Here is an 18,935-nt window from a genome sequence, read left to right on the forward strand (position 1 = left end):
CACACTTCAGCATAGGTGCAAGCTCGTCACCGTGCCTCCAGGTCTTACTCTTGTTCAACTGAGAAGTCTATTCCATCCTTGGTTTCAATACACTCCAAGTTTCTGGGTCCATTTGGGACATAACAGCAGGTGGAAGCCTTTCAAGAGGCCATGCTCTGCATCTTTGGCATGCTTCTGGCTCCCTCTGGTCTACCTTCCAGTCTCAAGGATCTGCAGGGCCCTCTAGTTGGGTACTGCTGGTATGTTCTCCCTTAGTGTCACCTGTGTCCCTTAAATCCAATTTAATCTGTACTGGCATTGGCACCAGTTTCAGACCTGGTGCCAAAATTAGCACAAGCTCCTCAAACATTGACACTTGCACTCAACGGAGACCATGTTCAGATAAATATGTGCCACAGCCAACACTGAATCTATCAGACTCAGATACATTTCCACTCCAGCCTAGTCACGCACACACTTTACACAAGCATTTTGGCTTTGAATCAGACCAGAGCCAACCATATGGATAAAAATTGGCGGGATAGGGAAGACTTTGCCTCACCCTATGATGAGGACAACTGGTACTTGGAAGAGCAGGATGCCAATGGGTTGGGCCACTACCTGATATTGGGTTGGTTTCTCCCAGTCCAGCAACAGAAGAAAGTAATCTTTCTCCACGATGATTATCAGGGTTGCTGAGGTCCTTAACCTCTATATTACTGCTATAAATGTAAAAACAAACATGCTGACCGAGGTCCGACAGCCAGGCCAGGCATGGATCGAACCTCTCCTGCCTTTTAATAAGGCCCTAACTGACACACTGTTGGGCACTTGACTAAACTCTGCTCCTCCTGCCCTAGTCAACCAACAAGTCACCCACCACCAAAGACTTGCCCAAGGCGACCCAGATTTTTTTAACTCAGCATCCAGGCCATGCAAGCTTGGTGGTACAAGCTTCCACTATTGGACTAAACCCTAAAGCCATCCCGACCAGTCCTCTTGATAGAGAGTTAAAACATGTGGATACCTTTGGAAAACAAATGATCTCCACGGCCAGCCTTGCTTTGAGATCAGTTAATACAAGTTTTCTACTCGGTCGCTACACCCACAAACTTTGAGACATGGTCCGTGAGATCTCAACGCCGGTCATAGATGACGTACATACCTTCTTAGATCAAACCATTCAGAATAGTCGGGATGCGTCCAAATTCGTCATCCTTTCAGGCATAGACACTATGTATTGTTCGAGAATGAGAGTGGTGCTCTGCCACCATGCATGGAAGCTGTTCATAGGCTTCTCCCAGGGCATCCAGGTGTCCTTAATGGGCATGCCTTTTACAGCTGCCTTCTGTTTGGTGAAAAGCGGGACTCAGCCATGGAGCATTTTAAGTGCCACAGCACTTCATCATAGATCATAAATCCATTTTATGCCAAGGAAGTGAATGGTCTTTTGGCCAAAGGAGCAATAGAGAGAGTACCGGCCTCGTAAGTGGGGGCTGGATGCTATTCGCTCCGTTTCATTGTACCGAAGCAGGATGGATGCCTCTACCCCTTCCTAGCTCTTCACCCTCTCAAGGCTTTCCTGCCCACGGACAAGTTCAAAATGCTCATCTTGGCCCAAGTTGTGTCTGACCTGGATCCCGGAAGTTGGATGCTTATTTTCACATCCCCATGCTGCAGGCCCTCAGGTGCTACTGGAGGTTCAAGGTGGGCCACAAGCACTCTCAATTTGCATGTTCCTTTCGGCCTCACCAATGCCCCTTTGGTCTTCCAGAATGTGATGGTGGGGGTCTCATCTTAGAATGTAGTGGCACCAGTCGTACCCTACCTCAGTGACTAGTTGTTAAAAATGGGCTCACCACATCCAGTAGCTGACCTCCTCCACAAGACGGCAAACCTTGTGATGCCATTTGGGTCTCAGTCAATCTGCCAAAGTCACATATGACTACTTCACAGAGGCAACCTTTCATCAGAGCCATCCTGTATACTGCTTTTGAGCCTTTTTTTCTGGACCAACGAGTTGGGGTCATTCAGACTATGATCCCTATATTTCAGCCTCTGTCCTTGGTCTCAGTGAGGATGGCTCAGGAGCTTCTTGAACTTCTAGCCTTATGCATACTTCTTGAAGACCATGCCAGAGGGCAAATGGAAGCCTTACAGTGGGACCTGCAGTCCGGGTATCACAGCAGACTGCAAAAGATCTGCAGTGGTGGATGCTCAACCGCAGTTTGACCAGCGGCAGATCCCTCCCCCACTGCTGGGTTGGGGAGATCACCAGGAAGAGATGGAGAACAGAGGAGTCTGTTCTCCAGCAGAGACCCACCTCCACATCAGTCTGCTGGAGGTTCATTTGACGCTGAAGGCCTTCTTACCCTCCATTGATGGGAAGCCAGTGCAGGTCTCATGTTCTACACCAAACCATCAGCATCCTGATCATCCAGCTGTGGCCCATGCAGGTAGGAGCGGTGGGGCAGTGAGGTCAGGTTGTGAGGAGATTCGACAGACTACTACGGGGGGGGGGGGGAATTAAATAAATAATTAATTTTCCCTCATCTGACAATATCCCCCCTCACCTGGCCCACCGCTCTTACCTGCTCTGGATGCAGCGGCGACCATCTTGGCTCCACTTCATCACCTGAAAGAGGAAGAGAGACTCTGGAGCGTGGTCTCGCCAAGCAGCAAGATGGCCGCTCTGTAAGAGAGCTGTGCTGGCAGAGCCACTAATCGTACTTTAAATATACATCCTGAAGTCTCCCAGTAGCACCTTTACAGGTGGGCTGCACACAGCGTCCAGTTACCCTGCACTTTGGGGTACAGTGGGCCGGGTGTACCTTAGTGCCCTGCCGTGTGGGTATACGGCGGCAAGACGCAACTGCGGCCTACCTGCGGTGCGCTGACCTTGTCTGCCCTGAGGCCGAGCTGCTCCACTCACCATCGGCTGCTATGAGTGCTCTGCCCCCGGGCTCTCCTGGATCGTGGAGAGGACTCTTGCTGAGCTGGTGGGTGGCTGGGAGCTGCGGCTGTGGGAGACAGACAAGCAGGGTGCCGCATGCAGCTGAATCTACTACATGCGATGTGGAGGAGTGGTCTGCCAGCTCAACCCATCGCGGCCGGACCATCGCGGTACAGCCACCCCCCCTACTTGGCCTACTTCTTGCGGGGGCAATGCTGTAGACCTGGCAGATGGACAGCGCTTTGGCGGTGGACAGTCCGCAGTGGGGTGGCTGGGTGTAAGGCCTACCACCTCTGCCTATTGCGGCACCTGGTCTGAACATAGGGGGGTGAATGCCGGTGTTGCTTATCTGTGGGCACCCCTGGCACACCGCTGAACTCCTTGAACTGTGCCGTCTTTGTGTCGCCCATCCGGCCTTGCTGGGTGTGACTGGCTCTCACATGGAGGACTGACTTGCTCACTGCTACCCTCACTTGGGTTTACTATGAGGTACCCTGGGGGCTGCCTGCCAACGGATCCCCCTGCTGTGGAAGATAGTGTGCATCCCTTTGCCCCTTGGTGATACAGAGGTTTGGTCTGGGCCCTGATGCGGAGGCTGGCCTAAGCCCCAGTGAAGCCAATTTGCATTTTAAGACCTCTTTCACCTTCCACACACTATTGATCTCAAGGAGGTGGCGGGCCGCAGTGAGGACCCGATCTGCTTCTGAAATAGGGGACGGGCCACATCCCATAGCTAGAGCCCACACTGGGCCCTCTGGTGACTCCATATACAGGAGGCCTCCCGTTCTCTCCCTAGGATAATACACAGCTGCCCCCCAACTTCACCACACTATGGGCAAGCATGAGGGAAGGCAGACCAAGCTTTCATTTGAGAAGCGATGTGCTACTTGGCAGGCTGACCACACCAACGAAGGATGGGTCTGGCCCTTCTCGAGCTGAAGATTCTGATGAGTAGGAGGTCGACCTAAGGAAAATACTCATGGAGGTCAAATCAAGCTTGAAAACAATTGATTCCAAACTAGGTCTACTTACCTCACGCCTGGACGATGTTAAGAAGAGAGTAGACATGCAAGACACCAGGCTTGATCAGTTGGAAACTTGCATGTCAGATGCCAATGACTGTCGTAAAGGAACAGCTCCTGCGCATGGATAGAGTGCTGTATCTCATAAAGGCCAAAAACGAGGACCTCAAAGCCCGTTCAAGACACAACAACATTCGCATTGTGTGTGCGGGAAACCAGCGCGATCTCTAAAATGGAGCACTTTGTTGAAACCTACCTAAAAGACATCTTTGAGCGGAAATGTCTCCAATATTCATTGTCGAACTGGCCCATAGGTCGCTTTGTACCAGGCCTCCACCCTAGACCCTCCCATCGTAGCTCTTCCATTAAACAACAGGGACCGCGACACAGTCCTGAGGCTGGCTCATGAAAAGGGACGAATCCAACACCTGGTTAACACTATATCCTTTATCCCGATTTCACCCTGACAGTGCAGGCCACCCTCCAGGATTTCCTACCTGCCAAACGACAGTTGAAGCAGGTGGGTGTACCATATGCCCTCTTATATCTGGCAAAACTCAAATTACGCTGGAGGGTAAATTACGTTATTTCACGGATGTGCAAAACAAGCTCTAAAATTCGCCAAACAAAAGTCCAAACCTACCCAGTCTCCTGCGATCTCGCCACGCTTCTCAGCCGAGGCATAGCTAATCGACAATGTCTGATAATCTGTTGTGTTCCATAGTCTCCTATAGCTGATGCATCTTGTCGCTGCAGTCTGGAGATGCCGGTTGGTCTACAGACATGCTACGTATATCCTAGCTAATGATGATATTCCACAAAAATCACACTGTTTTCATTTCGTTACTCCTGCCTGCATGTGCATGTTTCTCTTCTAGATTTGCTTGGATTGGGAGGCCCAGACAGTTCACAAAGCTCGGACACCCAACATAATTGGCGGGTAGTCAGTTTGGTGTTTCCATTGCTCCGCTGGATAATTCCCAGTTACCAATTTTAAGGGGAGGGGTATCACAACCTAATTTTTGGGTTGATGTGGATGGAGGGCGGTACAGGGTATGTTCAATTGATGTTGGTGTTCAGGGCAGGGGGGTTTGGAGAGTTAAAAAAGTTCTTGGTTACAAATTAGGCATAGACAAAACACAATACAACATTTTTAAGCATTTGGAACTGGTACAGCACACCTTTTCAGCACAACACATGCTTCTCTGTCTTTATCTACTCAAATTTTACATAGATCAGGGTCTCTAAGCCACCCTTTGCCCTCCCTGCAACAGACGGAATTGCCTGGACATTAAATGAACAGAAACCATCAATAACCACCTCATCCCAGCTCCATGTTTCTTGGAGGCAGATAATGTCAAACATCTTAGAATATGACAGCCAGGCCTCATCTAAGATTCTTGATCTAATGCCCGCGGTGTTCCATGAGACCATTCTTAGTACATGTGCATTTTGAGAAAGTACATCTGCCTCCCCACCGCCATGTCAGCGTTGGGCGGTATTGCTAACAAAGTACTTGAATCCCCATTGTGCCTCTCACCCCCTACTAAGACTGATTGTGATAGGTAAAAAATATCTACTTGATCAGTTACATGAGAGCAAGCCACCAAACCATTAGGGGGATCAGGGGCTATCTTTAGGTTGCTATTTGTAATTTCCAATTTCTCCAAACCACTCAATGTTTGATACCAGTCAGTCTATATCTCCAATGCCACTCAATTGCTCATACCGGGTTGAGTGATACCATGGGGTATATAGGATGTTGATTAATTTGTCTGGGTCTCACCCTTTCTATGTCAGACCCCAGATCTCTCGGTGGCTGGTAGAATAAAGACTCCCCTCGAGGACAAGAACCAGGTGTTAAACCTTTCCAAAATAGTTTAACTAAGCCAGGGTATCTAAAGGATAAAACAATACAGTACCCTGGAAATTCCGTGGGCTGGTAGAATAAAGACTCCCCTCGAGGACAAGATCCAGGTGTTAAACCTTTCCAAAATAGTTTAACTAAGCCAGGGTATCTAAAGGATAAAACAATACAGTACCCTGGAAATTCCTTGGTGGATTCCCCAACCCACCCAATCCGTCGTACCATTTTAAATTCAGTGAACAATGAGTCATCCATCCAGGTCTTCTCACCCAAAAAATGAAGAGACATTTGCCTCAATGAAGACCCGTGCTCAAAAGAGCCGGGCGGCAATGGAGGAACATTAGCTAATACAACCGTATATGGGGTAGCTTCCGGAGGTAAATGGAGGTTTGCATGTGCACCCTCAAAGGTTTTTAATTTTCCTCCAATTCGACTTGAGATGTGATGTCTTTCATTCCCTGGATGGTTATCACTTGGAACATTTTCTACCCAGGCATGGTTGAGGGCCAAGTCATTTACATGTAAAGAGCCTTCCACTCTATGCTGTAACAGTCCCTCCCCCTTGTGCATAACAAACTATTCTGGTTATCCATAGTATTAGTAGTTATATTTTTATCCATGTTCCTATTCATAACATTATTCACCCCCCAATACATTCAGCAATATTTTGACTATTATTTGTCGTAGATCTTTCGATGTCCAACAATCTGGTTTCAATAGCCGAGAGCCTTTGAGTCAATGGATCTAGAAGAACTGCTACTGTAGTTACGAGCTTTTTTCCAAAAGTTAGCCTCTATGGAAATCGACACCCCCCCCCCCCCCCCCCCCCCGAAACAGTCTCAGCATTGGCAAAATTTGACTCATGGATGAGCTCTTTGTCAGTATATTTATTCCTGCAAAGTTTGGGTAGTGATAGGTGTTGTTTACCCACGGCTTGGCCTTTTCTTTTCTTTGGGGGTGGTGCAGAATTGTTCACATATTTGTTTTTGGATTTGGCTTTTTGGCCCTGGTGACCACGTTTGGCTTACTCAATGCACCTGAAGTATCATCACTATTCCGTATTGTGTGAGTTTTCATAATTTCAGAGTCTTGGACTGTTATGGATAAACTGATGTTTTGGGGTGCAGGGTCTCCCAAAGTTGAATATGAAGCAGGGGCAATAGGAGCTAGGGCCATAGGTTCGGATCTATTATCAATATTCATCACAGATTCAAGGGAAAGTCTCTGCTCAGTTAATTCAATTTGGTGCATGACTACCGACACAGCCCTTAGCAAAAATGCATCCAATGTCCCCACGACCCCCTGCCCATTTCCAGGCCTTAGCCTACTCATACTGGTGATGATGCTGGGATTCTCGTCTAGATTTTCACCTTACCAATCTATGGAATCCCCGGCCGACAGGACCTTTTATTCTGCATAGAAGTGTGAAGGAAGTTCTTTCAATTTCATACCCTCTTGACAGGTTCCCAAAATCAACACATTTTAATCTAGAGGACCACTGACTCCAAAGATTTAAAAATGTATTACAAAGCCAAAAACAACTGCACGTACAAGCATGTCAGCAAGAGGTTCAAGAAATAAACTGGCACTAATACCAACATAATCCTACGCAGGAGTCTCAGACGACTCAAAATAAAGAGCAAAGTTAATTCAAGGAGCATCAGGCAGGTCCTACACTAATTCTAAAGTGACATCCGTACTTAACATACCTCCCAGGTAAGAGAAAAAGGTGTCAGTTGTGAAGGCTCCCTAAGAAGCGCATTCACCTTCCAGGTAAGTAGCCTAAACTACCCAGCTCGTTCTAAGATGCTCCTTAGTTTCTCCTGCCTAGACCAAATTGAGACCCATGTCTAACTGCACATCCAAATGGACTGCCTTAGACAGGACCCAGTCTAAGTCCAACTGACCCTAAGACTATCTTCAATAGCAACTGACTCTCCATCCTCGGGCCACTTTCCCTAATACAAAATCCCTAAAACAATGGATACGCCCATGTCACACCTCCTTCTGGCAGGTGCAGCCCCTCATACTTTTCCAGCGTCAATCCTTCTTCTTCTAGAAACTGTTGCTGTGTCCTTGAGTCCCAGGCACCTTCTCTGCCAAAAGTTGCAACCGTGCATACCAGCGCACTCCCTTCGTCTCTAATCCCACCAGTCTAACTTCTAAACAATGTCTCATTCTACCTAACGAGCTACATGGCCTTGCACCTGCAAAAGAAATGCATGAGAAACAATCCCTCCGACCTCTCTAAGTTACAATTCGAAATTCAACTGCAAACAGGAGCTTCTTTCCCAAGGTACATTTCCAACTCGACAATTCTAGTCATGCTAGGAAACCCACAGTTAGAACTCTGTTGGCGCTTTCATGTCTCAGGCCTTTACTCCTTTAAATGCATTTCTAATACAACAACATAAGCATTTCGTTAATCAATCCTAACATTACATTTCACATTAGCAAGCATCATTCTCATGTTAAAACATCACGATTCTTATTACATAGCCTACACGTGCAACTTTAATATGGCACGTTCAATCCTAATGCACATTTTACACACAAAGCAAATAATTCTTAGTTGCTTAAGGCAAAATTCTCTTAACTACCACTACATTAATCTGCAAATGATATGAGCATAATTCTACATATTGCAACATTCGCGATTAATCCTACATTTCTAAAATCACGCATTAATGCAATCCTCTAAATATGCGGGTGCTGACTACGGGCAGATATGATGCACCCCTACAATTGTTCAAACAAAATGGCGCTATATCACTGGCCTGACCCTACAGGCTATGATACTATTTGTTTAAGACACTGTACCTTTAAGATGTGTGTAAGAGAAGGTCCATTGCCAGAGTAAGGTGTTGGTGATATGGTCCAGCCTCGATCAGTCTCGGACGGGCTCAGACGGGCCCACCCTTGGTCCGGGCTTCGTTCGCACGCGTGTCTGCGTTGTGGGAGTCAGCGTGTGCTTTTGTAGCACCCCCTAAAAAAAAGAGGAAGAGAGACTCCATCACCTGGACCCTAAGACGTTTACACTGATTGCACCAAGTTACATAGGAGCAGACGATCATCTCTTTGTGGGGTTCTCTGGGGTGACGAAGGACAAAATGATACAGAAATAGACTATCTCTTATTAGATGGTCCTCTGCATTAAAATCTGCTGTAGAGTGGCTAAGAATCAGCGTCTAAAAGATTTGCAGGGCCAATGCGATTGCCTGTTCTGGATATATGTCAGACAGCTTCATGTCAGCAGTGCACACATACATAAAGAAATACTAGCACAACAGCCAAGTCATTCGAGCTGGGCATTTTGCCCTCTAGGTCCTCTGGGACATTTTAGTCATAGCCATTCCACAGATCTACCACTTGGAGGTACTGATTTGGTATCTCTGAACAAGGTGAGGAATGTGCAGTTAAAAGTATCATGTTACTTACCTTCGGTAATGCTCTTTCCTGTGGAATCTCTGTCTAAATAGATTCTTCAGTGACCCCCCACCTCAACATTCTGTGATTTGACCTTCTACCTAAAAAGATCCAAATTTAGGAATCTGTACACTGGTTATTTTGAGTCGCTGATGGGCTTCACATCTGAGGACACAGAGAAGTAAATGAAAGAAACTGACATCAGAGAACATGGGTGGAATTTATATGAGGCTCCATTGGTCTCTTCTTGAGCAGAACGATCTCAACAAAGAGTCGGATGGTGCCACCTACTAATGCTCAGGAGCACTTCTTTTGAGTATCGAGATCCAGTCAGGAACCTTAGGATATTTGAAAGATGAGGAATCTGCAGTTAGATTCACCCGAAAGAGCATTACCAAAGATAAGTAGCTTACTCATTCAGTTGATTACGTGTCCCACAAAAGGAGATGTGCCAATCTTGACTCTTTTCCGCTTTCTTCTCCCATTTTAGACATCAAACATGCAATATATTCCTCACTTGTCTTGAATTTTCTACTAGCTCCTCATCTAATCATTTGATGGTCCATCTGGACTTCACAGTCTAAATTGCTGTATCATTGTGTATTGCTGTCTACTATAGCTACGCTTTTTTATTAGTATTTCCATGTTCTATCTCTGGGCAAAAGAACAAAGATTGAGTGTATGGTAGGGGATTTTCTTAAATAGACAGTTTGAGCAACACATGCACTCATTGGACATTAGTGAAATAAAGACCTTGTGGCAGGGCTTAGGAAAAAATATAGACAGGCAACTGAGAAGCGGAAAAAGTCAATAAAAAGTGAGGCTTGGGATAGTCTAATATTGGCCAATGTCTTGAAGGACAGCTCCAAATTTTGGATGGTCATCAACCATCCTTATTTTTTTACATCAACTAACACTGTTATGGATTGTGTAATTTCTGAAGATCAATGGGTTGATCATTTTAGTAAGATTTATAATAGTGATATGCTTCCAGCACCCAGTAGATCCCACCAGCCCATGACAGAAGCCCCCCCTGTTGTTTTTACTGAATTGGAGGTCAACAAGGCAATAGTTGAGATGACCAAACACAAGGCTCCAGGACCCGACGGTGTTCCGGCAGACTTATATAGCTCAAGTCCACTCTTTTGGGCTAAAATACTCACTAACGTTTTTAATGCAACGGTTATAGCGGGGTTCCCTGAATCTTGGGCCACCTCAACTATTGTCCCAATATATAAGAAGGGGTCAAGAAACGATCCGGCCTGCTACAGGCCGATATCGCTAATTGACTCCGCTGTCAAGATTCTTGGCAGAGTTATCTTAACTAGATTGAGCAACATCACTAAAGAGAAGGGGGTGCTCTCGGAACTCCAGTACGGCTTCCGTGAGAAACGGGGCACAATTGACCAGTGCCTGAATTTACATATGCTGGTTAGCAAGTATACTGTGGCGAAGGAGGGTCACTTATACCTTGCATTTATGGACCTTTCTTCGGCCTTTGACTTGGTCAATAGGACCAAGTTATGGGCCATTTTAGCTGGGATAGGGTTTGAGCCTCCTCTTATAGATTTCTTGGCGGCACTTCATGAAGACTTATCATCATCCATCAGAATAACCCAGGAAGGTAATACCACCAGACCTTTTAAATCCAGAAGAGGTGTGAGGCAAGGCTGTATTTTAGCCCCACTCTTGTTCACTTTATACATTAATTCTCTGGATAAAGCCCTGGAGGGATCCACACCTGACATCCCGTACGTGGGGGGTTCCGCAGTGCCTGTTCTGCTATACGCAGATGACGCGGTCCTCCTAGCCCCTACGGGAGTGGGGCTACAAAAACGTCTGGACGCGTTTGGTGACTTTATGGCGAATCTTGACCTCCTGATCAATAATAAAAAATCTCATGTCATGGTGGCCGGGAGACGGCAAAGGCCGAAAAAACTAAAACGTTTTACCTGCTGTGGTGAGGGGGTCTCAAGGGTACAGGTCTTCACCTATCTGGGTGTGATCTTTGAGGAGAAGGGCTCATGGAAACCGCAGGTGTGCGCCAAGTCACTTGCCGTAACCCGTTCAACCTCAGCCTTGCTAAGCTTTGCAAAGCGACTAGGCTCACGACCAATGGAGGCACTACTGAAAGTGTATAAAACGAAATGCCTATCCATAGCCACCTATGGCGCAGCACTGTGGGGTCACTACTTAACTGGTGATTTGCAGATTGTGGAAAACCAGTTTCTTAGAACCCTACTAAGTGTTTCACAATCCACTCCAGTTTTTTCCCTACACACAGAGCTAGGCTTGGGTTTTATCACTGACCAGCTTCTCTTGGCACCATTGGTGTGTTGGGCCAAAATCTGGCTGAATAACGAAATTAGGCTTAACCACATTATTCTTAGGGATTGCATGGCGCTGGATAATGTTTTAAAGATCCCTTGGATGGCTTATGTGAAGGGCGCCCTGGATAGTCTTGGTAGGCCCAACCTCTTTAGCCACCCTAATACAATTTGCAAGGGGGACGTGAAATGGATCAAGGAGAATTTCCTGAGGAGGGCATCGATAAAGCGGGAGAGCGAGGAGTTGATCAAACCTAGAGCTAGAGCAAATTTCCTCCTCCTGACTACGCCCTCGATTGAACCCTACCTAACAATTGTAAGCCGCCCATACCACCGACATCTCCTTATTAGATTTAGGTTCAACATCATCCAGTACTCTTTAGGAGTCTTCCCTGTATGGGGGGTGCCAGATGAGTCAATTCCATGCAGTTGCGATAACTTTTCAGAGCAGTCCCTTATACACTTTGTAATGTTCTGAGAACACTTCAAGAAGAGTAGAAAACTGTACTTGGTCCCTATTCTAAGGGAAGCAGGCTTTATGCATGTACGCCCAGCATTACTTTATTTACAGTTATTAGGGAGCACCAAGATAATCTTCGGGGTTGCTAGCTTTTTGGTCGCAGCTATGCGCACGAAAACCAGGAAGCTATCCCCGAAGGACTTGGAAGGGCGCCCTTACCATAGTGCAGACTCTGTTAATATTTCTTAATCAACTATTCTTCTTATGATTACATTGCGAATGTATTGTTTTTGTACCAACTTATAAATTATTGACTGGATCTACATATCACTGCGACTGATTATTTTATTGTTTTAACTATATGAATTACACGATATGTAAAATAACCTTTTTAAATTTTTATAAATTGTATTGTATTGTTGCTTTTATGATTTTAACTAATCGAATAAAGCTGGCTTTTGACTTTGACTTTGACTTTGGACATTAGTGCTAAGTAAATAATTGGTTCTGTCTTTTTCTTTGCAGGGTACCAGCTCCTTGAGTGAAAGCTCTATACCTTCGGACACTAGCACTCCAAGAAGAGGTCGACGGCAGCTCCCTCCAGTACCCCCAAAACCTCGGCCACTCATCTCGTATGCTTCCATGGTGCGGCGTCCCGGCAACACCTCACCCACATTGAGTGGCAATGAGGATGGGTCTCCCCTTCCCGACAAGGTTCTGGATCTCGATGACACAGGTCTAACTGGATCTACAAGCTCACTGCAAGGGAAGGTCAGTCGGCATTCTACTCCCTCGCACTATATATCAGAGCCTTTCCTTGCCCTCCAGGATGAGCTACAGGGGTCGGACTGTGGTGGGGAAGAAGAGGAGACACTCACCTTCGAGGCAGCTGTAGCCACAAGCCTGGGCAGAGCCAACACCATCGGATCAGCAAACCCTATGCGACATGGTTGGCATCTGCCCAACGGCCACTACCGGCGAAGGCGGAGAGGAGGTGCCGCTCAGATGATGTCCGGGTCTGGCTGTGGTGTACTGAGCGATACAGATGAAGATGACAAGTGCTAGAGGCTACTGCCCCCGTCCGATGCATGCTCTGCTCAAAGTCTGGGACAATCCAACAGAAATCAGAGGTTGAAACAAAAGGCCCAGTGCAAAAAGAAAACTGCAGAGATATAAACAGTCTCTACATTCTAAAAGAGAGGCATCTTTGACTTTTTTGCACGAACAGTGGTCATCAAGTTTTCACAGGAAGATAGTCTGGTCAGGGTCAAAAAGCCACAGTTGGACACCGAAATGCAGAAATAATTACTGAATTAGATGAATAGGATCTTGGTTTTTCCAAATTCCTACCAAATGGGAATCTGGGCAACTCCTCCTCAGAAGGTTCCCATTTGAAGGGGCCATTGGCCAATGATCCTGGGACTGTGCTGTGCGGAGGATGGAAGTGTGAGGTGAGGAAGGGCAGCAATCACAGATAATTAGAGAAGTAATGAACTCAGGAGGAATTTGGCAAGAAATTAAGGGGCAGAGCTAGAGGAGGGGGTGTCATCCTGGGGCTCAACCAAAATGTTTCCCTAGACTGTTTAAAAATTATTTTCATTCCAACGTGTGCCAAAACTGTACCAAGAAGTAGCAGTGAAGTTATGTTGGCTCAGCACTTGGCTGGATGGGAAGAGAGCATCAGAAGGATTTGCGTAAATACAACTAGTGTGCTCCTGAAAGAAAGCTGCTGGACAGTGGCTCCCTATCGAAGCTGCCCTACACCAGGAAGAGCCTGGTGCCGGGGAGAGGAAACTGCAGAGTTCTCACTCAGGTTCTGACTTTTATTGCCATACATGCAGTTACGTTGCCACTGTGAGATCTTCTGCATCTCGCTCCTCTTGCTCTATGTATATATTTGTAACTGAGGCGTGTGAGGCTCACCCACTCGGGTATTGTTTTTTCTAATAAACTGTCTCTGTAAATGCCAATGCTCACGTATGAGCAAACAGCGCTCGATTTCAAAGAGCTGTATACGCTACCAGTGCCCTGGCAAAAATCAACATTTATGATTTCTTCAATTTATTAATATTGTCTTCATTCCTCTTTTGCCAAATCAAGCAGATGACGATTAAAACTATATCAATTTACAGTGGTTCTACCGTCAAATTGAGCCAGTTGGCCTTGTGGTTTTGTTTCCCTTGAAACCCAAAGTTGTGGTAGTTTGATATTGTTTAAAGTTGGAACAATGTTCTAGTTCTGAGGGTCTTAAGGCAGCCACAGGATTGCACCAATTGGAGGGGCATTGAAGGGAATGTGATCTTCCCAGACCTACCATGAAGTTCTTCATTTTCCTTAGCTCATGCAGCTGCTTCACTGCAGCATTGTTTGGATTGTTTGCATATTTATTCTCATAATTCAGGCAGAATCACTCAGTATGTGGAGTGTTTGGAGTGTTGACTTATAGTTTGAAGGTAGAAGTAGAATGACCTTGGCCTTGGTGTAAATCAAGATACTCCTAGAATCCCACTGTATCTAAATGGTCATTAAGGTGAAGAAGAGTCCGCCACATCTTAGTGAACCTCTATAAGGCGGGTAGGTCGGAGTCGAAATAAGTCAAAGATCAGGCTAAACTCAGTCCTCAGGCCCAGGCTTCTCCCGTACATCACTGGATTTATTATAGTTGCCTCCACATTCATTTAGTATTAATGCTGTGTTTGGATCCATACATTGTTGAATGAATATGCTATGAATGTTTGCGGAATCCTGTTTCTTCTGTCCGCTTGAGTGATAGTAAAAATGTCAATATCGCTGATGATGTCATTTCGAAATGCAGCACTAGGCAACGAAGCACAGATATTCCAGATGTGTAGTTCTACCCATGTTATGCGGGGATACAGCACAATGGATTATGCAGTCACAATGTAGGTGGCATTCGTGTTTCTCTTAACTATACATGGATGAGATATGGTGTAGCTAAATTGTTGGTTGTGGCACTAGGACACTTCAATCTTAATCCTCTCATCCCCTCTTGGCAAACAGCCAGATTCAAGGCAATTCCTAGTGCCTCAATTCCTATTTGTCAAAAGTGTTATCAGAGATTTACCACCTGGTGGTAAGAGACATGTATATCTATAAAAATAATGCAAATATATATTTATTTGTGTATTGCATAGGGGTCCATCATTTGTCTGTGAAGGATAAATCCAGTGCAGAGTTTTAGAATAACAATTGAATCTAAATAATTCCTATTCAGATTAATTTTATGGGAACGTATCTCATGTGGATGTTTTGTAAACCTGTTGGCGCTCTGGCCCAATGTACCAAAGCTGGATACCCCTGATGTAGGGTGTTTCATACACACCATTGCATGCTACTGTGATGGTGCTTCAGGGAGCTTGAAGGGCTTTTTGTAATTTAGAGTAGAGAGATGTATGTTACAGGACAAGTACATTCAGGTAATGCATATAAGGGTCTCATTCACTTAAAGACTTAACATATTACCACCAGTTTAACTCTCGGAATTTGAGGTGGTCCTTTTATAATCTGAACATGGAATTGGGTGGTCCAGTTGTCTGGGGCCTTGCTTTTACAGTTTTCCTCTGAAGTAGATTCTTTTTAAATATCCAGTCATTATTTGGGGTAATGTGTTCATTTTCAGGTTGTATTCGGATAGTAGTACTAGATGTTTATTCGTGTAGATAAGGCCATTTCTTTGTGTTCCACAGAGGTGGCTGTCTAAATGGTGTTTTTATCAATGATATTTGGTTTAGGGCTGTGATGGCTAGTTCAACTTGGTCTAGTTCGGTAATATCAATTGTTTTTTGTTGAATAGATTTTAGAACACATCCCATAATAATTAGATACAATCATGCAAAAGGAATTAAGCAATTATCAAAGGAAGTACACAAGTTACTGATATGACGGTGATAATTAATATTGCAGAGTCTTTTGCTACATATTAACAACGTGTCCCTTTAATATAACATTTAATAAGAACTTTGAAAAGGAGGGCTGTAGGGGGTAATAAGGTTAAGAAGTTAGTCAAGTCTCACTAAACTAATTACCATTTTGAACTTGCTCCTTTATATCATCTTTAATTTACTTAATGCATTTCTTTTAGAGGAAAATTTACAGAAGATTACCATAGTCCAATGTACTCAGGACTGTGATGGTGCTGGCTTTTTATTTTGTAAAAGCTAATCGATAAAGGTATTAGTAAATAGGCACGCAAGGTGTAAACCCCAGATTATCCGTTTACTTTGCCTTTTTGTGACTCAGAAGCCACCAAACCCACTGACCAAGCCATATCAGTTTATTCAAACAAACTCTCCATATGTCTTTACAACTGTTGGTATGTGAGCCAATGCTTCACAGGCTACTGCCTCTGACTAGTAAGTCATGCTCATTGCCTTTACCAGTCAAACGTGTTATGCCAACAGATGAGCAGATGACTCTGGAGGCCCTTACAGGAGACCTCATTTTATCCAATGACATTAAAGTGTTCATGCAGTGTGACAAGACTACGATAAAAGCCATGGAAACGCTGGGTCGTAGGGATGGGCTTAGCCAGCAAAAGAGATGGACTGATGTTAGACTAACATGACATTTTGAAAATAGTTTTGACCAAAAAACAAGTCAATTTCCATAATTTGTGAGCCTTCGTCGTCAACCAGTTTGCCAAACATCATCTTCAACGCCTCCTTTGAGTACCAGACTTTCTAAACTAGATCCCAGGTCTGGTGGCCCACTCATTCCAGACAATGAAAGATTATACACAAATAATGCTATTTGTCTCATGGTTTGTTAGAAATGAATATGTAAATTCATGGTTGCCATCAGTGACCACCTTTTTGTGAAAGTAGATAAGGCTACTAAACAGATGACAGATAACACACAATTATGAAAAATAATTTAAAAAAGCACAGTGTGAAAATCTCTGAAGTAGTTATTCAGCATCGGATAGTTTGCCATGGCAGAATTCAGAAAATGTTAGACATGGACACTGAGGAGCATGTCAGTGTCTTGCACAAGAGGGCTAACTTCTTAGAGATAAAATGTCTACAGACAAGCATTTGTAATGTTCTTGTTTGGTGCAGAGCATCATTCCAAAAGTGAATCCATAGCAAGAACCATATTGAGAAAACGTAGTTAATTTCGAAAGAACAATATTTCCGGATTTACACCCATCTCCCCAAGCCAGAGTACTAGCTAAGTCACATTTCAAATGCCGACCTTTTGAAATCCATTGCCGAGATGCAAAGTACTCGGGGACGTCGATTCAAAAGTAATTTTTAAGTACACATTCTGAGTTGTTTGAGGTAATTTCAGAGAGGTTCATATTCTCCCAAAAAGAAAACATCTTACATGTTTTGTCAAGGAAAGTTAGAGGAGTAAGAAATTTAGCTAAAATTGTACATCGGTGAACTTTTAAAGGAAAAAAAGTATCTGTGGCACATTGGTCTTATCAAAGAGACACATTCTTTTTGATGGGACAGCTTTAAAGTTTCGTATTGGGATAATTTTTTGTTTTTTAAACCATGTATAACTGTGCACACATTTGGAAATAACTAAGGTTAATGTCTCTCTCACACCCGCCTTGTGTCCTCTACTTGCTTGTCAAGTACCCTTTCAGTCTCTTTAAATTTTACCATCTCTCTATATCTCACTTTTATTCTTTTCTGACTTTTACATTCCTCACTGGCATACCCTTTTGATAATTTATCTTTTTCTCTCTTTTCAGCACTTTTTATGTTTTTTGCACAGACTCCATCGTGCTTCTCCCTTTGGCAGTCCTTCTTGCACCATCACTCCCAACTTCTAGCTCATTCTCTCTGTTTCCCTCGAACCGTTTTTCTATATTTTCTTGTCCTTCCATTTCTTTTGACTCCTTCCATCCCCCTAAATCCATCATCACCTTCTTGTCTCTATCTTATTCTCTATTGTGCCTCATTTCTTTTCCTTTCATTTGCCATGACTATATTTTTCAGTTACTTCCATTTTCCTTCAAATCTCTTCCTGCTTGACTCGCTTCTGGTTTTCTTAATCTTTTTCTTTCTTTCCCTCTCGTCCTTCAAGTTTCGTCCCCATTATTGTGGCTAGCTTCAGGTAGTCCCATTCTTTACTTCTTCCTTTTCTTACCTCTCTATTTTCCTATTTCTATTAACCTTCTTGACTTATTCAGCATGCAAATTCTATTTTATAACTTCATCTTTCTTCCTTTTTTAATTTCACTATTTCCTCCCAACTCTTTATTTCTCTCTCTCTCGCTCTCTCTCCATCTGAATCACACTTCTGTTTGACTTCCTTCTGTCCCCTCTCTTCTCTCACTATCATTTCTAATTACTGTTTTATTCCAATTTTCCTAATTTATATTCACACCTCTTTTCCCCTTTCTCTCTTTCTCAAATTTTTCTTCAGTTTTGCAAGGTTTTATCACGTCTTACCTACAATACTGATTAATCTATCCTTCATACGCACACTCCAATTAAAATGTTTAGTTCTGAGTTGACAACACAGCTCCTTGCAATACCTATTGCTTTTAATATACGAAGATTGGGCTGTGGGTCATACTGGCCTCTTCGGAATTGAGACAATATGAACACTGTTAGCTGTTTGGTTTATCATTCCATCTCCTGTCCAGTGGTTGCATTTCAATTCGTGAGTGAATATTTTGAACATTTAAAAAGATCACTCAGTAATTCCACTGTTTGGCTTATTACATTCTCAGTCTTATATATGTATTGTATACAGAAATCTATCTTTTTTTTTTTTACCTCAGTAGGCATTTTAAGAATGGCTCTGTCATGACATGAGTGTGAATCTGCTCCTAAAATGGCCTTAAATGCTTTTTGTTTGTCACCTCAAAGGGGCCATCTTGGGGTCAGGCCGCCTGATTGGATAAACAAAAGCAGTTAGGAGC

The 18,935-nt window shown here is 44.3% G+C and overlaps 1 protein-coding gene across 2 annotated transcripts in view; it reads left to right on the forward strand.

The window, feature by feature from the left end:
• CACNA1E (calcium voltage-gated channel subunit alpha1 E) overlaps positions 1-17,825 on the forward strand; it is a 1,936,751-nt gene extending 1,918,926 nt beyond the window's left edge. For both annotated transcript variants that reach the window (XM_086955515.1, XM_086955507.1), the window contains exon 48: positions 12,560-17,825. In XM_086955515.1, coding sequence (XP_086811641.1) covers positions 12,560-13,099 — 540 coding nt within the window. In that variant the 3' untranslated portion in view covers positions 13,100-17,825. The remainder of the gene's footprint in view (positions 1-12,559) is intronic.
• The last annotated feature ends 1,110 nt before the right edge of the window (positions 17,826-18,935 follow it).

The sequence above is a fragment of the Lissotriton vulgaris genome, chromosome 1_1 (assembly GCF_964263255.1).
Source record: "Lissotriton vulgaris chromosome 1_1, aLisVul1.2, whole genome shotgun sequence".
In the NCBI taxonomy this organism is placed as follows: domain Eukaryota; kingdom Metazoa; phylum Chordata; class Amphibia; order Caudata; family Salamandridae; genus Lissotriton; species Lissotriton vulgaris.